This window comes from Balaenoptera acutorostrata, chromosome 20, assembly GCF_949987535.1.
Source record: "Balaenoptera acutorostrata chromosome 20, mBalAcu1.1, whole genome shotgun sequence".
Classification (NCBI taxonomy): domain Eukaryota; kingdom Metazoa; phylum Chordata; class Mammalia; order Artiodactyla; family Balaenopteridae; genus Balaenoptera; species Balaenoptera acutorostrata.
The window spans coordinates 14,023,059-14,043,629 of record NC_080083.1 but is presented as its reverse complement, the minus strand read 5'-3'; the positions used below and the strand labels follow the sequence as shown (position 1 = coordinate 14,043,629).

Below are 20,571 nucleotides of genomic sequence, written 5' to 3'. Positions count from 1 at the left end.
AGGGACCTTTCCCCGGGCACCCTTCCTTCCCTCCCTTCAGCTTCCCCCGCCCAGGAAAGGCCAGCAAAGCTTCCTTCCTTCCTTCCTCCGGGAAGCACATCTATCCAGGGCAGGCTCATCCCCGGCGGCCACACAATGGCCCTTATCAGCCGTGGAGCCAGGCACAGAGACCCAGCGCACACCAAGTCTCACATATTTCCTGTTTCCACCCAGCGGGTCAGGGCTGGGCCCAGAGCGGCCATATCCTGACTGGGGCCAAGAGGAGGGAGAGCACCCCCCCTTCCCCTTCCCGCCTCTCAGTCACTGCTGGACTCACCCCTCCCTGCTAACGGGAGGCAGAGGTAGGGGTGTGTGAAGACTTAAGGGCAAAGGGGAGAGGTGGGCACCTAGAGGACAAGCATGATCCAGAAACAGGAGAAACAGGGGGACCCCTGGAGTCAGGAGCCCTGAGGTCCAGCCCCAGGGCTACATCAATCAGAATGAAGAGCTGGATAGTGTTTTGTTTTTGTTTTGTAATTGTTCTCTCACGATAAATCTTGTGAACCGGAACATTGTTTGTATTTAACAGAGACTGAGACTCCTAGAGTAGGGCAGAGGTGGAACTGTCATTCGAACCCAGGTCTTGACCCCATTCCTGTGTTTCTGGTCCTGCATGACACCACAGCTCCCTGGCTAAGTTCGGAGGGATCACGCCACTCCTCTGGGCTTTGGTTTCCCCGTCTACAGATGAAGGGTGCTCTGTAGCAGCACCCACGATGGTTGTGCGTGAGAAGGAAACAGGTGGTGAGTTCAAGGGTTCAGGGTCCCTCAGGTATGTGTGTTGAGGGCAGGGATAGAAGTTATCGTGGGGACCTCAGGGTACAGGGATCTAGGGGAGAGGTGGGGCAGAGAGAAGAGATGGTGACATTTTTGGAGAGCTTAACCCAGGACCAAGGCTCAAGACTAAGGTGTGAGGGAGTGCCGGGTGAGGAGGGATGAATCGGTGAGAGCAGAGTATGCACATTTTCTGAGCGTTCAGTCCCAAGAAACCCATTCTACCTACTCAGCAGCAGAGTAAACAAAGTGTCCAACACCATAAGAGGCATGCCCCACCTGGACCAGGGACTCAGAGGGCCACCATCCCAGAACCTCATCCCATTCCCACCTGGGCAACATCTGTCATCCACAGACATAGTCTAGTCTGGATAACAGGGCCCTCGTCCTGGAGTCTAGCAAGGGCCCAGGAGCGTGTGCCCGTTCCCACCACTATCATGAAGGAGTCACAAGTGTAAAAGCCATGTTTCTAATTATCCCCCAATGCAACAGCCACAGAACACAGACGGCCATGGCCTGCTAGAAGCCAGAGGGACAGTTCCTGATGGCTCCCAGGGTGAAGTAGGAATGCAGAGCAACTGGAGTGTCCCTCAGTCTCAGGTCATAGGCTGGGTGTTAAGAGTCACAGAGCAGGCTCCCTGAGGTGTCTTCTCCTTGGAAACAGGCTGTAGAGTCAACGGCGGCTGGAGGCAAATGGTGGGAGTGGGGCCGGGCCGTGTCCACACAGCAGCTGGAGAATGCTCTCTGAAGACCCCCGGGCCAGATTCTCCAGAACATCTTGATTCTGACTCTCCTCTCCGCCTGCCCCCACTTCTAGGTCCCAGAGTGGTCTAGACAAAGGGCAGGTTTCTGGCCTGTGATGGCAGGCGAGGGTAGGGGCAGACGACCTGGACGGGGCAAGGACCACCCTGGAAAAGTCTGTGGCCATAGGTCCTCTACCACCTGCCAGCCCTTCACAAGAGGGCAGGTTGGGGGCATGGAGCCTGACCCACTAGCAGAAGCGAACCTGGGTCCAGTCCTCTGCTCAGACCCTGGAACTTCCTGAGTTGGACTCCTTGAGTCAGGGGTGGGGGTGGGGTGTGTGTGCTGCTGGCAGAAGGACACACATCAGCCTGCCCACAACCCCTACAGAAGAGCCTGGGTGGAGGGCTCCTCCGTCCTGCCTACTTAGTCATCTGCTTCTGCTGAAAGCAGGGATCCCAGATCCTCTGCCCACCCCTCAGGGGGACAGGCAACAAGATGCCAAGACTCCTGGAACCCAGTGCTATGTGGGCCAACCAGTCTCCGCAGCCTGTACAAATGGGAGCATCTCCCCCTCCCAGGCAGCCTAAGGCCCAGGGTGGCGTGACAAGAATGCAGGCCTGTGCCAGATGGGGCATGTGCCTGGCAGGCCTGCTTGGGCGGGGCTGGAAGTGTGTGTGGGGGAAATCAAGAAATGAGATGCAGGCCAGAGGGTCCTTCCCACATCCAGTGGACTGTCTAGATCTTCACTGTTGACAAACTAGCTGGTTTCACTCACACCTCAGCAAAAAAAACCTGTATTTAAGGGGCCGATTCCAGAGATCTGGACTGGAGAGAGCAAAGGAGTGTGGCTAGAGGTCCCCCTGGGAGGTGGAGGATACCGCTGCCTCCTCAGGGGGCCGGGCTGGGCCCCCAGCACTCCTGGCAGTGGTAGGCAGAGCTGGCTGCCAGCTCCAGCCTCTGCCCTGGATTCACTCTATCCCGGCTCAGATCTGTGGTTGGGCTTCATCCAGGGGGCCCTCCGCCAAGAAGGAGCGAGGCTGGATCTGCAGGGGTAAAACAGGCAGTGAGCGGAAGGGACGAGGGCAGGCTTCACTCCGTGCCTTCTGTCTCCCCCATCCCCCAAAGGATTCAGCTCCATGGTAGGGGTCGGCTCCTCGGCCCGTGGCCTCAGGGAACTGGTGATGGGCTCAAGTCTTCTGGGCTACCCTTCCACTTACCCACCAGCACCCATTACCTTGAAGGGTTTGCTTATCCCCACCACAGAATGTAGGTTGTTGCTATAGTAAAAAAGGAGAAACTGATCCTCAGTCTCAGGGATGTCACTAATGTCGATGTACACCTGGAGGGAAGGACAGACGGAAGTGGATCAGCTCCACGGCCCCAGGCCCCATTCAGCTCTCAGCGACTAGGTATCCAGCTCTCTGCTCCTTCCAGAAGACAGGGGAGAGGTCAGACAAGCCCGCCTGCTGGAGATGTGGAATACCTGTCTCAGGAAAGGGGGCAGGTACCTGATTCAGCCCGTCGCTGAAGGAGACCTGGTTGTCCCTGACCCAGACATACGACACGTAGTCATTAATGTGGCGCAGCCCCACCTGTGGGAGGGGGGATCGGGCGGGTGGTCAGTGGTCTGGGAGGACACGGGACCCATGTCAAGTCCTACGGAGAGGATGGTCTCATTTCTAAGGCTGGCCATCATACCACCTGCCTCTTCCCCTTCACTGCTAGCCCCTCGGTGGGCAAGGACCCCTGGGGTGGATGAGGGTAGCTCTGCAGTCTCTGTACCCAACTCCCATTAGCACTCAGAATAGATAAACTGGTGGGGGGGGGTGCGACTGGTGGGCTCCCTGCCCGCCTGCCACGTCACCTTGTACAGGCCAATCCAGTCCCAGGGGCTGCTGAGGAAGTCTGCGGTCAGGGAGTAGCTGATCAGCAGGTCGCTCTCCTCGGTGCACGGGCTCTCGGGCAGCAGGGTGATCAGTGGGGCAGATACCAATGGCTTCAGCTACACACAGGGGCGGGAAGGGGTTGAAGTCCCACAGCATCATTCCCTTCCCTGAGATGAATGTCCTTACTGTGCCCTTGCAACGGTCAGGGTCAGTGGGGAGGGATGGAGGGGCACCCACTGGTGAACTCTACCAGGCTGCCCTTAGAGTATCAGACCTTGGCTGGCCAGCTGGAAAGAAGGGCCAAAGGCTGATCGGGGATGGCTGGCCCTGCCAGGAGGACGAGACTGGGGGCCGGCTGGGTAACGAAGCAGAGAGCCAAGTGCTGAGGAACGTCAGGGTGGGGAGGTCAGGGGCGCTGCCGACAGGTTGAAGAAAGAAGCCAGGGAGTTGCTCGCAGGCCCTTCACGGTCCCTGACCCAAAGGCCCAAATCCAATTTGGGGGCCTGTGGTGAGAACAGCTATAGGCATGTGAAGGGTCACAGTGGTATAAAGACAGACAAACAGTAAGAGGGCAGCCAGCAGCTCAAAGGAGGTGAACACCGCCTTGGTCATGAGATGGCAAGATACAAGGATGGAGGGGGCTCCCTTTGCAGCCTGAGCCTGATAGGTGTGAGACAAATGAAAGCAAGTCCTACTTCACATGGTAGGTAATAAGCATAATGGAACTCAGGAGCCCCAAGGGACAGTACCAAGAGGAAATGGAAACCTATTGACAAAGGGTTTGAACACATTTTTGACAGACAGAGCCATCAACAGCTCCTAAGAAGAGCTGAGATACCTGACCCGGGAGGAAAGGCAATCATGTCCTCCCAAAGGTCTCCCCTGGGGCATCTGCTGACATGAGAACCCAGGGCGGGAGGGTCTGGGGATGTGGCCCAGCACGGCTGCTCCTCTGCCAAGTGCCGGGCAGCCCAGAAATTTACCTCCAAGTCAAAGGTGCTAGTGACAGGCTTATGGTCACTGATGCTGTACAGCATGTGGCTGACGTAGCTCCTTGGAAACAGGGTGAAGTGGGGGGCTGACAGCCTCGGGGTGTGGACGGCGGCCTGGGGCTGCCGCTTCAGCCTCCACAGGATGCGGTCGGTCCACGCGGGCTTGCGCTTTTTCTCACTGGGGGTGGCAGGAGAGGAAGAATGGGGAGAGAAGGGTTGGCAGGTGAGCAGGAAGGGACCCACGAGCTTGCTGGATTCCCTAACACCACGGCCTGTCAGCAGTCACGAGACCCCCCCCGGGCCAGAGCTGGAGACCAGCATGGCAGCAGGCAGGAGGGTGTCCAATGGAACCAAAAGTATGCTGGCCTTTGTCAGACTCGGCCAAGGACCCTCAGTAGACTAGAGGGTCACAATCGAATTGTGACTCAGAAACATCCCGTTTAAAGCCTTTCTTATTTCTTGAACAAAAGCAGCAGAACATCAAAGAAGCTGAGGTTTGGAATTTGGAGTGAGACAGACCTGAGCTGGAATTTGGCTTCCCCTAAAGACCCGACCTTAGGGAAGGAAAGGGAAGCATTTAGGGAATGCTCACTACATGCCTGCAACCAGAACTATTTATTTCACTCTTCACAAGTGGAGAAAATGAGTCTTGGAGGGGAAGTAACTTTCCCAAAGTCACACAGCCACTGAGTGGTAGAGCCAGGACTCAAGGCCAGGCAGCATGACCACAGAGCATGTGCCCTTAATCACCAGGCCAACCCCTCTTAGGCCTCAGCTTCCTCCTCTGTAGAATGGAGATAATAGTAGTTATGTCATAGGGTTGCTGAGATGATTAAATGAGATGAAACACAAAAAATGTTTAGCGCCATGCTTCGTACAACATAAACTCTCTGCATACACTGGCTATTGTGATTCTTTGTTCTCAAGAGTCAAGTGAAAGACCCCCCACCTGTTCTTTACTCACCAGCTTCCCTGATGGGCATAAGAGAGACCATATAGCCTGGTCAGATGATTCGCTGCTTTAAAACCTTTAAGGAGTCTTCACTGCTTCCAGAATAAAGCTCAAGTCTCCAAATGTGGCTTTCAAGGTGCGCAGGAGTCTGACACCCCTTGTGCTACCTTATCTCCCTCCTCTGCCCCAGACCCACCTCACCATGGTGAACCTCTCAAGACTCTGGGCCTCTACTCTTACAGCTTTTGCTATCTATAACTCCCTTTGTCACAGGGAGAGGCCCAGTTCCAGTGCTGTTTTAGTCATAAAGCCGTCACTGACCTCTCTGCTCCCAAAGCATTCTACACAAGTACATCTCCTATTACATTATATTGTAGTTTACTGTTTCCCAGTCAGCCTATCAGTTAGCATGTGAGCTTGGAAGGTAAGGACGGACGCTTGGCATCTCCTGCGTATCCTCAGCATTAGCAGAGCGTGGCATGCAGTAGGTACTTAACAAGTGCTTGTGAAACCCAAAGAACTAAAAAAAACCCAAAAACCCAAGCTCATTCTCTTTCCTCAAAAATGCCCACCTAGGGGCTTCCCGGGTGGCGCAGTGGTTGGGAGTCTGCCTGCTAATGCAGGGGACACGGGTTCGAGCCCTGGTCTGGGAAGATCCCACATGCCGCAGAGCAACTAGGCCTGTGAACCACAATTACTGAGCCTGCGCGTCTGGAGCCTGTGCTCCGCAACAAGAGAGGCCGCGATAGTGAGAGGCCTGCGCACCGCGATGAAGAGTGGCCCCCGCTTGCCGCAACTGGAGAAAGCCCTCGCGCAGAAACGAAGACCCAACACAGCCAAAAATAAATAAATAAATAAATAAAATTAAAAAAAAAAAAATAATGCCCACCTAGGGACTTCCCTGGTGGCGTAGTGGATAAGAATCTGCCTGCCAACGCAGGCGACATGGGTTCGATCCCTGGTCCGGGAAGATCCCACATGCCGCAGAGCAGCTAAGCCCATGCGCCACAACTACTGAGCCCGTGTGCCACAACTACTGAAGCCCTTGGACCTACAGCCCGTGCTCTGCAACAAGAGAAGCCACCGCAATGAGAAGCCCGTGCACCGCAAAGAAGAGTAGCCCCCACTCGCTGCAACTAGAGAAAGCCTGCATGCAGCAACGAAGACCCAACGCAGCCAAAAATAAATAAAATTAAATCTTAAAAAAAATAAATAAAATGGTTTAAAAAAAGTGAAAAATATATTTTAGAAAAATACCCACTTAATCTTTTTTTTTTTTTTTTTTTTTAAAGGATTTTCTTATTTATTTATTTATTTATTTATTTATTTTTGGCTGTGTTGGGTCTTCGGTTCGTGCGAGGGCTTTCTCCAGTTGCGGCAAGCGGGGGCCACTCTTCATCGCGGTGCGGGGACCGCTCTTCATCGCGGTGCGCGGGCCTTTCTCTATCGCGGCCCCTCCCGTCGCGGGGCACAGGCTCCAGACGCGCAGGCTCAGCAATTGTGGCTCACGGGCCCAGCTGCTCCGTGGCATGTGGGATCTTCCCAGACCAGGGCACGAACCCGTGTCCCCTGCATTAGCAGGCAGATTCTCAACCACTGCGCCACCAGGGAAGCCCAATCTTTTTTTTAATAATTTATTTTATTTTTATTTATTTTTGTCTGCGTTGGGTCTTCGTTGCTGTGCACGGGCTTTCTCTAGTTGCGGCGAGTGCAAGCTTCTCATTGCGGTGGCTTCTCTAGTTGTGGAGCACAGGCTCTAGGTGTGCAGGCTTCAGTAGTTCTGGCTCGCGGGCTCTAGAGCACAGGCTCAGTAGTTGTGGCGCACGGGCTTAGCTGCTCCGCAGCATGTGGGATCTTCCCGGACCAGGGCTCGAACCCGTGTGCCCTGCATTGGCAGGCGGATTCTCAACCACTGCACCACCAGGGAAGTCCCTGTTCATTCTTTCAGTGAGCTTTACTGAGCCCTCATTATACGCCAGGCAACTGGGGATCTGTTAAATGGGATTGGCAAAGTCGTTGACGAGCTCGTTTAACAAACAAAAGACAAGGAACAAATAAGCAAAATAAATATGTACCAACTAAATATTACACACTTCCCCCAGTTCTCCATTCCTAATAATAACTAAACACGGGGTCCTTCTGTGCATCAGACTGTTCCAATCCTTCCAACACTGGAAGAATGCCACAGGTCACGTTTTCCTTCTTCTCCAGGACACCGAAGTTGAGCGAGGTCACCCTGTGCAGGTGGGAGCTGGGTGCCCACCCACGTTGCTGACTACAGAGCCAGTGTTCCTTCCACTGCACCTGTCTCCTCCAGCTTGCCCGTGGTGGCCGATTCCCAGTGTGTGTCACCAGAGCCGGGTCTCACTAATGCTTTTTTTTTTTTTTTAAATAAATTTATTTACTTATTTATTTTATTTTTGGTCACGTTGGGTCTTCGTTGCTGCGAGCAGGGGCTACTCTTCGTTGCAGAGCATGGGCTCTAGGCATAGGCGTGTGGGCTTCAGTAGTTGTGGCTCGCGGGCTCTAGAGCACAGGCTCAGTAGTTGTGGCGCACAAGTTTAGTCGCTCCGTGGCATGTGGGATCTTCCTGGACCAGGGCTCAAACCTGTGCCCCTGCATTGGCAGGTGGATACTTAACCACTGCGCCACCAGGAAAGTCCCATCACTAATGCTTTTTTTGGCTCAGTGGTCGTGACTGAGTACAAGAATTATTTCTGGAGATTACAGGCACACCTCGTTTCCTCGTGCTTCGCTTTTCTTGTACTGCGCCGATATTGTGATTTTTACAAATTGAACGTTTGTGGCAACCCTGCATCGAGCAAGACCATTAGCACCATTTTTTTATTTTATTTATTTATTTTTTTAATAAATTTATTTATTTTTTATTTTATTTTTGGCTGCGTTGGGTCTTCGTTGTTGCACACGGTCTTTCTCTAGTTGCGGCGAGCGGGGGCTACTCTTCGTTGCTGTGCGCGGGCTTCTCATTGTGGTGGCTTCTCTTGTTGCGGAGCACGGGCTCTAGGCACGCGAGCTTCAGTAGTTGTGGCAGGTGGGCTCAGTAGTTGTGGCTCGTGGGCTCTAGAGCGCAGGCTCAGTAGTTGTGGCACACGGGCTTAGTTGCTCCGTGGCACGTGGGATCTTCCCGGACCAGGGCTTGAACCCGTGTCCTCTGCATTGGCAGGCGGATTCTTAACCACTGCGCCACCAGGGAAGCCCCAGCACCATTTTTTAAACAGCATTTGCTCCCTTCATGTCTCTGAGTCACATTTTGGTAGTTCTTACAATATTTCAAGCTTTTTCATTATTGTTGTAATTGTTACAGTGATCTGTGATCTTTGATGTTACTATTGAGAAAAAAAATTATGACTTGCTGAAGGCTCAGATGATGGTTAGCATTTTTTTACCAATAAAGTATTTTTAAATTAAGGTATGTACATTTTTTTTAGACATAATGCTATCGCACACTCAACAGACTACAGTATAGTGTAAACATAACTTTTTTATGTATCAGGAAACCAAAACATTTGTGTGACTCTTTATTGTGATATTAGCCTTACTGCAGTGGTCTGGAACCAAACCCGCAATATCTCCCAGGTATGCCTGTAGTATGTCTTTACTTTCTAAAAATTAAAACCAAGGAGCTCTGCAAGATTCTCCTGGCTTAAGAGCCTAGAAAACTTGAGCCAGTGTACTGACCCAAAAGTAGTGATGTGTTCCATTTTTGGGTCTGCCAGCACTTTTCCTTTCGGCTCCCTATGATGGCTTCTAAGTGTCTCGTTGAACTCTGGAGTCGAGTCTTGAATAGATTGATCATAACATCCTCTGCTCACTGCCTAGCGGAGAGGTGGACTGGGTTCCTGTCGACTGTAACAAAACCATTGCAATCCCTGACTTTAATAGGATTTCCTGCCCTCAGCCCTTTCGCCCTCCCGTGTAATGGAGCTGACCTCGTTTCTCATTACATCTTGGCTCCGGGATGCTGCCGAGGCCGGGCAAAGCTCCGTACCATGCCCTGCATGCAGCTCGGTCCCTCTGTACAGCGGGTCAGCTCCACTCAAGATGCCTCTCACCAGCGCTGCTGACTGATCAGAATGCCTGCGCTCCTTTCTGCCTCCCTGACAATAACTCTCATTGACTCCTTCAGCAGCCCGCCTCCTTACCATTTGCTTCACCCTCCTTCGGCACTTCCACACAGAGTTCTGGAACCTTCTATGGGCCAACTCCTGGACTTGAGAGTGTTTATTTGGCTCTCTCACTCTGGGTGGGTCCCTCTACTAGACTGGTTGCTCCTTAAATACCTTATCGTTTCTTTTTGTCCTCTCAGGCTCCCAGTTCAAACATATGCCAGGCACTACGCTACACACCAGGGACGGTCATAAATCAGATCCAGTCTCTGTGCGCCGGGCATTCATAGCACAGCAAGAAAGGCACGCTGTGTCTTAAAAGCAACACTGAAAGCATGGTGTGTGCAAGGCTTGCAGGCAGCATAAGGGAAGGAGAGAACTCAGTGAAACGGGCAAGGGTCAGGGAAAGGCTTTTCAGATGGTTCAGATGATGTCTGAACTGGGCTTTCAAGGATGAATAACAGACTGATCAGACAGGAATGCTTCTGTTCACTATGTGGGGCTTCAGGCCCTGCCAACCACAGAAGCTCCCAGCTGGGAATATTTCAGTTAGGATGTCCCCCCATAAGGCCCCTGTTCCTGTCCAGACATTCCTTCATTTCCTGGGCTCCAGGCAAGGGGAACTGGATTCACACAGGCTCCAGTTCAAATTCTTGCTCCGTCACTTACTCTGTTACTACCTTACTTAGATCTTCTGAGACACAGTTTCCTTATTTGTAAAAAGTCAGTATGAACAGCGTCTACCTAATGAAGATACAGTATGAATGAAGTGAACTGATGCGGGCAAAGCACTCTGCACAATGCCTGGCCCATGGTCAGCACTCAATAATGTCAGTCACAATGTGGATTATACCTATTATGTGGAAATAATATCTGCCTTCTCCTTAGCAAGCCTTTGCTATCCCGATCCTGCCCTCCTTTCTGCTGCTGCTGCAAGACTGGCTGTGAACCCAGAGGCGCTGTGGGCTAGAGGAAGGCATCATGGGCAACACAGTCCAGAGAATTGGGTCTGAGCCCCAGCTCCACCATCACTAGCTGAGCCACCTGGGTAAGACCTTGAACATCTCGGAGCCTCTCTAGGTCATCTCAGTAACTTCCAGTCTCCTGCTGGTGTCCCTCCCATAACCAGGGGTGTGGGCAGAGGGACACCTGGCCATACGGTCTGTCAGCAGCTCTCTTCCTGCTGGCAAGTGAGGTTTTGAAGTCAATTGGTAGAGGGTCCCAGCCCCCAAGGCCCCAGCCTGTCCCACTGAGGCCTGACAATTTCCACAGTGAGTCCATTGGACCCTCATTTCCAATGGATGGCTGGGAAGACTGTCAGCTGTGGACCCGGCCAGCAGGCCAGCTGGAGCCTGACCTCCTCCCTTCTTTCTGGCTTATACTGTAGCTCAGGCTGGACCCTGTTTTCAGTGTTCGTGGCCTCTTCTTGTGTGCACTGCCCTGGCTGTGACCCCACTCTGTCTTGCTCCACACACCTGAAATGGCTCATGCTCTCCCCCTTGCTTGGTGGGGACATCGTGGCTCTGCCACACGGCTTCCAGCACTGGGCCAGCAGCTCTTCCTCTCACCCCAGGCTGGCTGTGGACATACCTACTCACCTGCTAAATCCCAGAGGCCTGGGCCGCCCTGGAGGCGCCTCCTACCTCCCTCATAAGACAGTCCTGCTAGGGGAATACATGAAGGAGCTGCTCCAGCTGAAACAGAGAGCCTCATAGCATGTAGGGGGTTCTTCTTCTTCAAAGAGATGAGGATCCTTGCCCTAAATTGGGCCAGGGACCTCTTGTCAGAGCTACTTTTGCCCCTCTGCCTAAGCCTAAGGTTTTGGTGGTCACTTGGCCCTTTCTCAGCTTCTGAGAAAGGTTTTCAGTAAAACTGCCACCTGAAGACATGAATCTAAAAATAACAACAGGGACTTCCCTGGTGGTGCAGTGGTTAAGAATCCACCTGCCAATGCAGGGGACACGGGTTCCAGCCCTGGTCCGGGAAGATCCCACATACCGTGGAGCAACTAAGCCCGTGCGCCACAACTACTGAGCCTGTGCTCTAGAGCCCACGAGCCACAGCTACTGAGCCCACGTGCCACAACTACTGAGCCCACGTGCCACAACTACTGAAGCCCGAGCGCCTAGAGCCCATGCTCCGCAACAAGAGAAGCCACCGCAATGAGAAGCCCGCACACTACAACGAAGAGTAGCCCCCCGCTCGCCGCAACTAGAGAAAGCCCACGTGCAGCAACGAAGACCCAACACAGCCAAAAATAAATAATAAAGAAATTTATAAAAAAATAAAAAATAAATAATAAAATAAAATAAAAATAACAACAGCAGTTACCACAGTGCTTACCGAGTGCCAGGCACTGGTCTGAGCACATGCAAGGTCTCATTTACTCTTCAGCCCCGTGAAATAGGTATTGTTATCATCCCCGTTTTATAGACGACAAAATTGAGACTTAAATACCGCGTCCAAGGTCATACAGTTGATGAAGGGCAGAGCTGTGCTTCTAACTACCAGATGCACTATCTCTACATTATTCCCCATTAACTTCCCCCCTGACAGTTACTACTTCACCTTCCTAAATAGTACCCGACCCACTCACAGCTGGGGCAGGGCTATGTAATACCAGTAATTGGCTGAGCCAAGCTTTCTGCCCCCCTGTCTGGGTAGGATCAGAAAGCCCTGGGGAGCGGGGACAACAGGGACAACATTCTGGGGCAGGGGTTCCCAGAATGCTGAAGTACAGTCCCCTCAAGTCAGCAGTCAACTGTCTTCCCTCCCTTTTGGCTCTACCTGCCCTGCCCCCAACCCCTATTCCTGCCAGCACTGTGTCTCCCCTTCCTGCTCGCTCTGCGGACAATCTGGGACAGCTCCCACGGTCAGCATCTCATGAGGGGGGCGGGAGGTGCCACTCCCGAGAGGTGATGGCTGGATCGATTCCTGCTTCCCCGACACTTCTATTCGGAGGCAGCTCCCGCTGCCACTAGGGCCAGCACGATCTGACTTCCCAGGCCCAGATCTGCGACAGGCTGATCCTCTCCTGGTGGAGCCCCCTCACCTGGTGTCATAGTTGTTGGAGTTCTTATCAAACTTGTAGGTGGGCGGGAAGAGCAGGGGGCCCTCCTGGAACTCCCGGAGCAGCAGGTCGTGTCTCTTGGCAATGCTGAGCTGGAGGGAAAGGCACAGTCCCATCTCCCAGCAGTCCTGCCCCAACGGCCCGGCACCACGCTACAGTCAAGGGCTGGCACATGCCATCGCAGTGGGGCAAGAGTCAAACCCGGCCACTCCACCTCCTCACTGCCCCAGCGGCAGCCTCGGCACCCCAGCCCCCGGCGCCCTCACCCCCGGGGGATCAGCTGGATCCTTTTGCAAACATTACCCCATGGTCCCAGGGGAGGCAGCTGCCTGCCATTTCCCAGTTCTTGGACTATAGGGACCAGGCTCTGAATTCCATCTCCCTGGCAGCCACCAGCAGACGTGTGTCAGAGGGGAGGCTGGGGTAGCCAGGATCCCCCAAAGGGGTGGTATCTCATCCTCTAGGAGGCAAGCCAGGCTGGGGGTGGGAAAGACAACAGGGACACGAGAGGGCTGGCGATGGCGCAGGGCCACAGCAGGCCGAAGCCCTTCTCGCTCCCTAATCTCAGGCACACCCAGTGGCTGCGTCCTCGCTCCTCCAGCTGGGGACTGGGGCGGCCGGACAGGACTGGCTGCCCCACCCGCAGAGGCGAGGCGAAGCCTGTAAGACCCCACCCTGCCTGGTAACAGGGACCTGGGCGGCCTGGGAAAGGAGAACAGGCACTAGAGAACCTCCCCACATCTCATGTTGACCTCCACCCACCATGGGCTCAGACCACCCTTCAGGGCCCTCCCCTCATCAGATACCTGATCCTTCTCCCACAGGTCACTGTAGCACTGATTTTTTATGGATTCCCGAACAAAGTGCAACCCAAAGTCCTCAATCCGAAAGTTCATGTCTCCAAACCAGAGAATGAGGCTTCAGAAAGAAAGGAAAGCAGGCGGCCTGAAGGTTTGTGACGAGGTCAGAAAAGGCAGGACCACAGGGGTTCTGGCCACTCACTGCAGGGCTGCCAGAGAGCAGAAAGCTCGAGGGGTGGGTGAGAAGATCAGGTGAAGACAAGGGCAGGGCCCAACGGGACTGTTCTCACGGCCCCCACCCCGCCGCCACTTAAGCCGAAGAGACGAGCCCCAAGGGGCACGTGGCAAATGTGGAGCAGGCTCTAGCCCTCCCTCCTCAGCTGGGCACCAGGAAAGGCTGAGAACCAGCCCTTCCGGGGACCTCAGGAACCACGAGGTTCTTGACCTGGGATGTTCGGAAGTGCCCAGAGTTTCTAGGCAGGGCAGAGCGGCCAGGGAAAGGGAAGGTGTTGCAGACCTCAGGTAGGCAAAGCTGCAGAGGAGAGCAGATGGGGTGTCAGGGAAGAGGCTGGGAGAGGGTGGGAGATGGGGCGGACTGCCTCTGGCTGGGGAGCAGTGACCGGGCAGAGCACGCTTGCCTGGGCTGGCCTGGGGGAGAGGGCAGGGGCGGCAGTTCACAACGGCATGCTCACTCGTGGTCCAGGATGTTGGGGATATCCTGTGCCTCAAAATTCTGCATCTCCAGGATCCGGTCAAAGTGTTCCAGCCGCTGGTCATTGTTGGCCATGTGGGGGGGCAGGTGGCAGTTGATGATGCTGACATAGTAGCCGTAAAACTTCAGGAAGATGTTGATGCCCCCTTTGTTCCCCTGGTAGGTGGGCAGAAGGGTGGGAAGCCATTCTAGGGGGGACACACCTATCTTTTCCCATCCTAGACCTCCTGTGGGATCTCCCAGGAGTCAGACACTCAGCTCCCAGAGTGGCCTCTCCATCCTCAGAGCCCAGCTCATCCACCTGCCATCCTAGGGATGCTAAGCCCCGCTGAGGCGGGAAGGCGGCTATGCAGGGCACTGGCCTGGACAGAGTGCCAAGATTCATTTCACCCCCTTTTTCATTTGCCCAGCTCTAAAGCCCCCAGCCCTGCCCATCCCAGTGAGAGACGGCCCCCCAGCTCTTGACTCAGACAACAGCTCAGTCCTTACCCAGTACCCGAAGAGGCCAGTGGGGGTGGATTTAGTAGAGAGGATCTGGATAAAGGGCAAATGCTGATACTTGGCAAAGATCAGTAAGAGGAGCCCCTGCATGCGGACACTGGAGACCTGCAGGACAGAGGGGCAATGGTCATTCGTGTCCCTCCAGGCCCTGTGCTGGGCGCTCTAGAGAGCCCTGATCCACACGGATGTCCTGCCCCAGGGGGCCTATGGCATCTCAGTGCAGATGGAGTCTCAGTTGCCAAATGATGTATTCTGGAAGCTAAGCAAGTTCCAGTTTCTGCTCCTGGGCTTGGGGGTGGAGGGCAGAGAAGACAAGGCTGCCAGGGACCCTGCCATCAGGAAGGCACCGACTCTTCGGCCCTGGCCCAGGCACGGTCAGGTGCTCTTCTCCTCAGTGCCCTCCTAAGTTTCCATGGGTACTGCATGCCGGGGCTCAAAGAACTTCAAAGATGCTCTATGGGACAGTGGCTAAGGGCCAGATCTGGGTTCAAATCCCAGCTTGGGCTCTTAGTATTTGATATTGGGCAAGTCTCAGCCTATTTTCTCATTAATAAAGCAGGAATCTTTCTCAAAGATGCTGGATTAACTGGCAGCTATTATTTTTTTGGTTTAGGGATTCTTGAAAGTAAATGCAGGGAAGAAGCATGAGAGAGCCTTCTAGGGTGCTGAAAATGTTCTGTATCTTGATTTGACCAGTGGTAACATGTTCTGCATATACATATAAAAATCCACCTGGGGACTTCCCTGGTGGTCCAGTGGTTAAGACTCTGCGCTTCCACTGCAGGGGGCACGGGTTCCAACCCTGGTCAAGGAACTAAGATTCCACATGCTGCGTGGCGTGGCCAAAAAAAAAAAAAAAATCCATCAAACTGTACACTTAATTTCTGTATACATTATAGCTCAGTGGAAAAAAATTAAGAAAATGCTACTGAAAAATAATATAGACTGTGGGCAGTTGGTGTGTACGAAGGCCACGCAGAGGGGATGAGAGCGAGCGCAGAGGACGTGTGTTCACAGATTGGGGAGAGTAGCTACCGTCCACTGACACACTGCCTTGCGCATTTAATCTTCTAGCCAACCCTTCAAGGCAGCACCGTCCCTGTTCTGCACATGAAGGACTGAGGCTCAAAGAGACTAAGGAACCAGTAGGACTACCTGGATATTCAAAGGATCAGGACTGCCAAAATCCCTGCTCTCTGTGGCCGCGGAGGTGGGGTGGGAATGGGCCAGTGACCCTCCCTCTCAGCTGCAGGCTGTCTACACCCACCACCCGAGTAGCTATTTCCGGAGCATGAGGTGCAGAGGCCAAGGAGGAAATCCCCGGGTGGGGAGTGTGTACTGGGGCCTTCCAGGAATTATGAAACTTGATCCCACAGGCCAGGAGCTCTGGGTGGAGGAGGCAAAGCAGGGGGAACCCCAAATCCAAGACCGAGGGAGAGAGGTGTGAGAAACTAGGGTTCGGCAGAGGTTGCTTCAGATGTGTCCCCCGCCTCCCTCTCCACCCCCGGTCTCGGTCTCTCCCCTTCGCGTGCAAATATGACAATGGAAGTGGGCGAAGGGCTGGACTATGAGGGACTGACTCCCAGGGAGCTGATAAAGATTCAGGAAGAGTTTCAAGCTGAATCTGAACCCATAGAGTGGGTTGGGGCGATGGGCTCTACCACAAAGGCACCAGCCCACTTCGTGAAGCCGCAGGGAAGGGGGCGTGGCGCAGGGAGGATGGAGGTGGGGGTGGGGCTGTGGGGAAAGGCAGGAGCCTCGCGGGGGAAGTTCCAGTGGAGGAAATGAAGTAGGAGGAGCTAAGGAAGGGACTAGAGGGAGGTGGCTGGGAGCCTAGGGGCCTGCCAAGGGGGTCAGCCCCAGGCTTCTCAACCCATGGCTGGCAACTTCTGGCTAAGGAATAGGCTGCAGGCAGGGCTCGCCCTTCACCTCCACTCTTGGCCCGGGGAAGAAAGGTCATCTCTTTGGGTGCCAGGCCCTCAGGCTGCTCTCCCAACCTCGGGAGGCCGCATGGATAGAATGAGCTGTGTCCATGCCGCAAGATGAGCTCATTTCCTTGGCTCAATTCCATCCTGCCAATCCCTTGCCAGTTAGCCGAGGTACAAGGAGGCATCCAGTCTTGGAAAGGGAGTGGTTGGTGAGAGCGAAGCGGTTCTGCCCTCCGAGAAGGTCCAGCTCCAAGTCTGCAGCAAGAGGCCCGAGTGTGATGTGGAGGGAGCCAAGGGCTTGGGGGCTGGCATTTTTTAGCCTCAGCAGCAGGACCAAACCTTGTTTGCCATCCTCCTGGCTCTGCCCTCCTCGGGAGGACTCACAGCTCTTGCTTCAGCACCCTTAGGCAAATTAGGGTAATAGAATTAATTCTGAAGAAATCCAGTCACCCAGGGAAGGGAAGAAAGGAATTCTGGTATTTCCAAGAAGCATTGCTTCTTGGAGGTATTTTGAGTGGGAGTGTGCTTCATCCCTTGGCTGCGCAGGGCAGAAAGGTGAGATCCAGCAATCTAGAGCCTTCCTGTAGATGCTCCTATGGTCTAAAGATTCCCCAAAGAATACTGACCCTACAGACTGAGAACCTTTTTCCTCCACACCTGTGTCCCCTCTCCTAACCTCTTCGCCCCTAAGAATTTGAGGTGCACATCCCTTATGATCAGAGGACACCCTCTGATACCAGCAGGCGAGTCATGGGATACCTGTCAGTCTTAGAGATCATCAGTACAGCAATAAAGTACAGTAGCCAAGAACATGGGTTATGAAGTTTGAAAGATCTGGATCTGAACCCCAGATATCCTGTGAGACCTCTGAGTCTTGGTTTTACCTGTATAATACCCATATTTCAAAAGAGTTAAGATTTTAAAATAATGTATATAAAGAGTTTGCTTATAATGCTTAACACCAAGTAAGCACTCGCTAGATGGTGGCAGTTATTATGCTCCGAGATTTCAGGCTGGGCCTGAGAGTAGAGATTGGAGGCAAGGGGTGGGGTAGGCACTGAGGTGTTACTAAGCCCTGCTGCACCTCCCCAAGGAATTCTCCTAACCTGAAAAATATCAAGGTGTTAAACTAGCCCCTGGGGTTCCAGCTCAGCTCCAGCTACCTCTGAACAACACAAGGCAGGCAGGAGCTCCAGGGAGCCATGTGCAACTGAGGTTTGGGCCTTTAAATAAAAGGGAAACAGCATGAAAGCTGGAGTGGGAGACCAAAGGACTAGGGATTAGTGATAAGAGATGAGACACATTTCCCAATTTCCCATGAACTTATAAGTTACCTTGACGAAGCTCAGAGGGGAAAGCACATCCATGAAGAAACTGCTCCATGGGTCTTCAAAGGCAGTGTCAGAAAGGAGGCTCATGATCCCACAGTTCATTTCCTGCAAACTGCCCATCCCAGGTCAGAGGCTTCCCCCTGGCCTGGAGGGCACTGCCTCTGCCGCAGACATTTAGCACTGCCCTCAGCCGACTTTCCAGCCTTGGGCTCTCATGACCATGGTCTCTCCCTCCCCTGGCTGTTGACTGCCAACCCCTTGCCATTGCTGATCCAGGACAACTGACGCTGCCTGGCCCTGATGCAGGCTGAAAGCTCCTGGCCTTCAGACTCCAGAGTGAGGGCGTACAGGTTACAGCGGTTCCCCACAGGGACAACTTGGGACTGGTCAGGCTTAACCTGATCTCAGATATAGGGATGCGTGACGGGCCCTGCAGACACCTACCCAATGACATACACGTCCAGATTCAGGTTCAGGTTGTTCAGCTGAAGCAGATCACTGAGGTCTGGAGGGGGTGCTGCAGAGGCCACGTTCCATGTCACGACATGTATGCTGAGAAGGGAAGCCATGGAGGAAGGAGGATGAGTCCTCGTCCAGGTAACAGACAGGGGACTGCGCCTGCTAACGGCTGCACCACAATCCGCTGTAGTCGGAATGGGAAACGTGTGTTTCTGCATCCGGGGGAGGGAATAGGGCCACTGAACTACAAGCCCTTCATCTTCACCTCTGTCCCCGAAGCAGGAAATTCCCACCCTGGACTGGCTCCTCCGTGCAGGCGTACAGCTCCCTACACCTGGCAGCACTGGTGCTGCTGACACTAGGAGAGCTGCCAAAGCGGGGCTAAAGGTTTCGGAGTCAGGCAAGGGAAGGGGTGTGGATGGGGTGAACCGTCAGGAATTTATTAATTCCACCAGCCCTTCATCTATGGCTCAGTCAGCAACTTTCCACCCCCACTCTTCAATCCACGGGATGCTACAACCACCAGAAAGATTCTGGAGATTCAGTTTTCACCTTGTGAGAGGCCTTAGTACTGCAAGACAGGGGAATTTCAAAAATAACAGAGATAACAGCACCACATTTCCTTCCTCACTCATCTCTGGAGCACAACCAATTCTGCCAAGCATTTCAGAAGAGCCTAAGAAGATTCTAAATAACATGTTTCTCAACATCTCTCTCAAGACTCTACCCTCTTTTGGGAAAAGTCATCAGTTGGATAACATCCACCTCAGCATCACATAAACCCTAGGGAAACAACGGATCTAATCAGCAGCTCAGGGGATGGAGAGACTTGCAAATCTCTTCATTTGAATAGTTACAGTAATGCTCCCAGGAAGCCCCCAGATTGTGCTGAGTACAGAACAGGCAGGGGCTACAAACCCTGCAGAGACCAAGAAGAACCACCAAGCCTCAGGTGAGTCCTAGGCACACCGTAAGGAGGAGGACCTGTAACAGTGGAAGGTGTAGAATGGGGGCGGTGGTGGGGGGGGGGAAGAAAAGGGCAGGATGTCCTCAAACATCTTTTCTCCACCAGACCCTGTTCTTAGAGGTCCATGTTCTAAAGAGCACAAACTGAAGAAATTCTTGGCCAGCTTAAAGCAACTTCCTGCCCCTCCATATGAACATCAAAAAAACAATACAATAACCACCTTCCCAGGCACTCAGCCAGAGGTTCCGTGCTTCGTTTGTTTACGGTCTCCCCCTGCTGTCCAACGGAGGATTAAGAGGCAGCTCTTTTACTCTAACGCTCCTTGTTTTCCCAGGGACCTGCTCTAAGTGGATGGAGAGCCAAAGCCGGGATTTCTTGTTCCCACTTTTAGGTCCCACGATTAGCAGCAAATCCTTGCATCGTGACCGGCACTAAGTTGGTGATTAGCGTTGTTCCTCGTTAAAGAACAAGCATGAGACCAGGCTATTATCACTTCACTAAAGGATCTTATCTAAATCTGATTTTGGGTTTCAGGAGGTCACAACGGGATCAGGCAGACCCCATGATGTATGTGCTGATCCAAAGTAAGAACAAGGTTTCTACTCTAGAGCTAAGGGGAGAATGCTTCGTTATGTTTTTAACTTCAAACAGCCCAACACTGCTGCCTCCTCCAGAACCCAACTGGGCCACCTGCTTGGGGCGTCCAAGTGGGAAAGAACTTGGTGGCCTGAGTTTGGAGGGGGTGCGGGGTTCGAGCCCAACATAGCCCTTTCGGGCCTGGGAGAATGTGGGAGGCCTCTGAACTAGAAGCAGCCCTGTAGGTCTGGCCCCTTCTCTCCCTTCTCTCCCAGTCTGGTTCTGCCCCAGCCCCGCAGCCCCGATTGGGTCGGAGGCAGTGATCCCGCCCCGAGCAGGCCGGCCTGCCCGCAGTCGCCTTCCTCACCTGAGCGTCCTGACTCTCAGCTCGGTCTGTGGGTTCATGGCCGCCATCGTCCCCACGCGGTGGCCTGGCCGGCTCGCGTCTCCCCGCGGCAGTCTGTCCTGGCCCGATCGGCCCCCCTCGGGCAGCAGGTGCAGCCGGCCAGCTCCCTCTCCCGATTGTTTTTCTTCCGGATTTCAACCCTCCGCCTCGGCTTCCGTAAGAGGCGGGGTCTGAGCGCACGGAGGGCTCTGGGTGGCGGGCTCGGGGGAAGAGGCGGAACTCTCCAAGGAGCGCGAAACGGTGAAAGGCTGAGGGGAAAGGGGCCTAGGGGACGGGGACGTAAGAGAGGCGTGTCCTCGTGTCACCA

General features: G+C 53.8%; 1 protein-coding gene across 3 annotated transcripts; it reads right to left on the bottom strand.

The window, feature by feature from the left end:
• Positions 1–1,266: 1,266 nt before the first annotated feature.
• INPP5K (inositol polyphosphate-5-phosphatase K) lies at positions 1,267–20,516 on the bottom strand. Of its 3 annotated transcripts, XM_007183807.3 has the most exons (12): positions 20,226–20,516; positions 18,301–18,408; positions 17,860–17,968; positions 14,586–14,702; positions 14,077–14,252; positions 13,391–13,502; positions 12,567–12,676; positions 4,427–4,613; positions 3,422–3,559; positions 3,066–3,149; positions 2,792–2,896; positions 1,267–2,600 (listed from the first exon to the last, which is right to left on the bottom strand). In XM_007183807.3, exons 1-12 carry the CDS (start codon positions 20,270–20,272, stop codon positions 2,541–2,543), a joined length of 1,353 nt encoding a protein of 450 aa, XP_007183869.1. In that variant the 5' UTR covers positions 20,273–20,516; the 3' UTR covers positions 1,267–2,540. The 3 variants fall into 3 exon arrangements, with proteins under 3 accessions (XP_007183869.1, XP_007183870.1, XP_007183871.1); XM_007183808.3 differs by lacking the exon at positions 3,066–3,149; XM_007183809.2 differs by lacking the exon at positions 20,226–20,516 and having other exon boundaries at positions 17,860–17,961; positions 18,301–18,370.
• Positions 20,517–20,571: the final 55 nt, after the last annotated feature.